Source organism: Pygoscelis adeliae, unplaced genomic scaffold, assembly GCF_000699105.1.
Source record: "Pygoscelis adeliae isolate BGI_AS28 unplaced genomic scaffold, ASM69910v1 Scaffold13, whole genome shotgun sequence".
NCBI classification, from domain to species: Eukaryota; Metazoa; Chordata; class Aves; order Sphenisciformes; family Spheniscidae; genus Pygoscelis; species Pygoscelis adeliae.
The window spans coordinates 4,797,407-4,801,639 of record NW_008824499.1 but is presented as its reverse complement, the minus strand read 5'-3'; the positions used below and the strand labels follow the sequence as shown (position 1 = coordinate 4,801,639).

Here is a 4,233-nt window from a genome sequence, read left to right as displayed (position 1 = left end):
GAAGGAACAGAATCATTAAGGACCAAAGCTGGACACAGAGGGTTGGGTAGGAAACAGAACTGACTTAATAGCCTCATGGCAACACAAAGCTCACATGTAGTAGGCATCTTGACTTCTTAGTTGAAAACAGACTACAGGCTACCCAAATGTCTCAAATTACGAAAAAGTAGTTGCATCCTACTAAGATAATTTATCTGGAAAAAGAATTACAGATATAGAAACTATTAAATAACAACCGTTTCATAAAATGAACACAATACAAACATTATTCAAGGCAAAAAAAAATTATAACCAGCTAGATAAGACATTGTTCCAAAGGTTAGTAACATCAGACAGACAGTCAAGCAACACTGTAACGTGAAGAGTTATTGCTAATGAGGTAATTCGGTTTATCTGATTATTTCTTTAGTAGACAGTGAGGGTAAACTAAAAACAAAAACTAGTAAATCCCACAGATGAATCATAAACTGCATGCACAAAATTGTTTGGAGAGGGTTAACGTGCATGTCACTGTGCAATGGGAGACATGTGAAGTATTTGGTGAGCCACAAAGCCCAGATCCCACAGGTTATAAGCATGAGCTATAGGAGATCAGAGACAATTACATGATTGTTCTAGCTGGAAAGTTCCAGGGTAAAGGCAACTGTTTAAAATAGCATCCTTACCGAAAGTAGCCCAGCTCTAGAAGGATCAGTCGTCTTTACTACATCTTCAACAGGCCACCAACACTGGTTCAAATAAACTGCCAAAACTAGAAAAAGAAAAATACAGGGGAATACATTACCTGCAAATAAATACAAAGTTGGTTCTGAACCCTTCCACAAACAGCCTCAGATCTACTTCTCCCTCCAGCTGACTCCAGTTTGATCTGCTGTGAGACAGCAGAACGACGACTGTATTTCAATTTCACCTCCATGTCCGTTGATATCCAATTTTCAGTACCACATGAGGCATCGAGTGAAGGTAATTTTTCTCAGGAATTGATGTGACTTTGGTGTGACAACCCTTGTGCCATACGAATAAAGCACTTCCTGCATAATATCTGTTCGGTAGCATAGTAAGCTTGAGTGGCATTTGGGACAAGGAGTGCTACCTAGCTAAAGATTACATTTTTGAAGTTTCTTTCAGACTTTCCCCTGTCCACATGCATACATGCCCGTATTTGCACCCACACAAGTCCAACACAAAAGTTTTTATATCCGGTTTGTCAAATAGCTTTTCAGCTGCGTATGTGATTGAATTTCTATATATCTGTACCTTTAGAGTACAGACTCCTAAATCTCTGCATGGACAGATATTCGCGGAAGTTCAGATGCATACAGAGAATATGTTCTATCAACAAAGGACAGACATATGCACACATAAGATACACTTTGCCCTGAAGCAAAAGTGTGTGACCAGCCTACACATAAGTCAGGTCCTTGTGTAGGTGCTATGCAAAACTTGCACCCCACTTCTTCCCATCCTTCCTGAATTTTTCACATATGCAGAAACAAGTATTTAAACCCTACTCCTACATGTTCATCTACAGAATTCATTGCCTGCCATTAGATTTACAAGAGAAAGACTGAAGCAGCAACAGTGACACTGAAATTGTTCCCAAGCCTTGTTCAGAAAGAAAAGTTTTAACACAGGGTCATTTCAAAGTATATAGGCTCGATTTTAAGGATTTAGATTAGGTTTTAGAATAAACACAGAAATTTGACCATTTATGACCACCAACACATCAAGCAGCAAGTATTTCAGCAAAAAGAACTTTTATTATCCATACAGTGGTGACATCCACCTAAAGAAAGTACATGGCCACAATTTCAGGAGTGCTCAAGAACATCAGTATCTTTACTATCTTCAAATAGGGCAGCTAGGGACAAACACAAGAAAGTTAAAAACCATCTACGAGTCAGAGACAAATTCACACACAAAGAAGTGAAATGGCTTTAACAGGATTCATCATTTACCTGTTTTAGCCTCAGGTTATACAAATGTCGCTGATGCACACAGGTTAGTTTCCCTTTTTGCTTCAGCTTTTACCAGCTCCCACTGGCTTTAACGCTGGAGATTCCACTTAGCTAACTTATATTTCAAATAAATTATTAAAGCATGTGCCAAAAAGCATTACACTTTGTGTACTGGGTTAACAATGAAGAAAGTATTGCACGCAAGGGCAGATGCCTGTTTATAGCACCAGATTCAATTCATTAAATATTATGCACTTACTTGCATGGGAGTTTCATACTCTTTCTGTGATGGATTCAATCTGTTCCCTCAATCCCTTCACTCTGCTTTCAAATGCAAGCAGCCACTGCTCCATTACACATCCATGAAACATGCAGCTACAAAGGGAGCTGAGTCAGACAAAGGGGACATAATGGGCCAAATGCTGACTTTAATGGCAGCTGCACAGAGGTTTGGCACATAGTTCAGACACATACAACACACATAGTAAAGGTCAGAAAAGTTTTAAAAATCTTTGAGGAAAAGAGGAAGATGCATAACCATGTTCTAAGGAGCTACTTTTATAGAACATTTACTGTGCTATTCAATAATTTAAATGTGTGGAAGGCAATACTAGTTGACATAGCAACTGTCACATCACATTACTTGAGCAACCTTATCTATATGTATGCCTTCCTTGAAGGAAAAACATTTCTCCAGATTTCACAAACAGATGTACTTTGCTTTTTGTTATAATTTTTCAAGTCAACATCTGGTCCGCAGTTAAATCCATCCATGCTTCCCCACACTCTCATTTTCATTTTATAATCAACTTTGAGGAACGCTATTTCAAATGCAAACGTGTTTTGTGAGACCACATGTTCCTTCACTCTCCTTTCCCAGCCTTGTTGTTCTTTCCAAGACATTCAGTTACGTTCACCTGATCATAAGAGATCAAGTTATTGCCAACAGTAAGTTACACACATCACCTGAACCCTGTGAATCATGATGTACATGATTACAACAATCTTGCAATTGCAAGACTTGATGTGCTTGATCTTGCAATTGCAAGACTAGGTGAAATGGATTAAGTCCAATACATTTCAGTTCACAATTAATGGAGTATATACATGCTCAGTTGAGTGGTTTGCCCTGTAAGCACTAGCTTGCTAACCCTCAGTACTTTGATAACTTGCCGTCAGAAAACATACTCAGAGTGTAGCAAGAAGTTGAGAGCCTGTGAAGCACACGATTCCATACCGCTACGGGTATTTGGAATACAGTACTGAAAAACACTGAGCTGAACTAGGCACTAAGCATAATGCAATTGTGATTATGAAATGTCTCCTTTTGCTAGGCAAACATGGATCCCTTCCCAACCCAGGTCTGGATTATATTTTTACTTTCTAGGCTATGCTGGCCAAATGTTCCCACACTGGTGTGCAACTATTTGAATGAAATGTGCACATCAGGACTCTACACACAGAGTAAAGCAGAAAAACTAAAGCAACATCCAGCTTGGTACTTCTTTTTCCCCAGCCTTCATCTGAATTGCTGAAACGCATCCCTCAGTCACAAACTAAATTAAAGGCAATGCTATATGAGAGATGTAATTTGAGTTTGTTTAATAAATATAGAATGTGCTAGTTCTTTACCTTAGATAAAGTCATCTTTACCTTAATTTTGGCAGTATTTCAGATTCATGGTACACTTACAGAGGCTGTTTTTGCCAGATTTCCACCTTGGAAGGAGAATGGTAAATTACCCCAACAAGTATAGAATCATAGAATAGTTTGGGTTGGAAGGGACCCCTAAAGGTCATCTAGTCCAACCCCCCTGCCATGGGCAGGGACATCTTCAACTAGATCAGGTTGCTCAGAGCCCCGTCCAACGTGACCTGGAATGTTTCCAGGCATGGGGCATCCACCACCTCTCTGGGCAACCTGTGCCAGTGTTTTACCACCCTCAGCGTAAAAAATTTCTTCCTTATACCTAGTCTAAATCTACCCCCCTTTAGTTTAAAGCCATTCCCCCTTGTCCTGTCGCAACAGGCCCTGCTAAAAAGTTCGCCGCCATCTTTTTTATAAGCCCCCTTTAAGTACTGATAGGCTGCAATAAGGTCTCCCCAAAGCCTTCTCTTCTCTGGGCTGAACAGCCCCAACTCTCTCAGCCTTTCTTCATGGGAGAGGTGTTCCATCCCCCTGAGCATTTTCGTGGCCCTCCTCTGGACCCGCTCCAACAGGTCTGTGTCTTTCTTATGCTGAGGGCTCCAGAGCTGGACGCAGTACTCCAGGTGGG

At 40.3% G+C, this 4,233-nt stretch overlaps 1 protein-coding gene across 1 annotated transcript in view; it reads right to left on the bottom strand.

Moving 5' to 3' along the window:
- FAM169B (family with sequence similarity 169, member B) overlaps positions 1-4,233 on the bottom strand; it is a gene marked incomplete at its 3' end in the record, with an annotated part of 28,385 nt that overhangs the window by 15,704 nt on the left and 8,448 nt on the right. Inside the window, exon 3 of the mRNA XM_009321544.1 lies at positions 666-751. Coding sequence (XP_009319819.1) covers positions 666-751 — 86 coding nt within the window. The remainder of the gene's footprint in view (positions 1-665; positions 752-4,233) is intronic.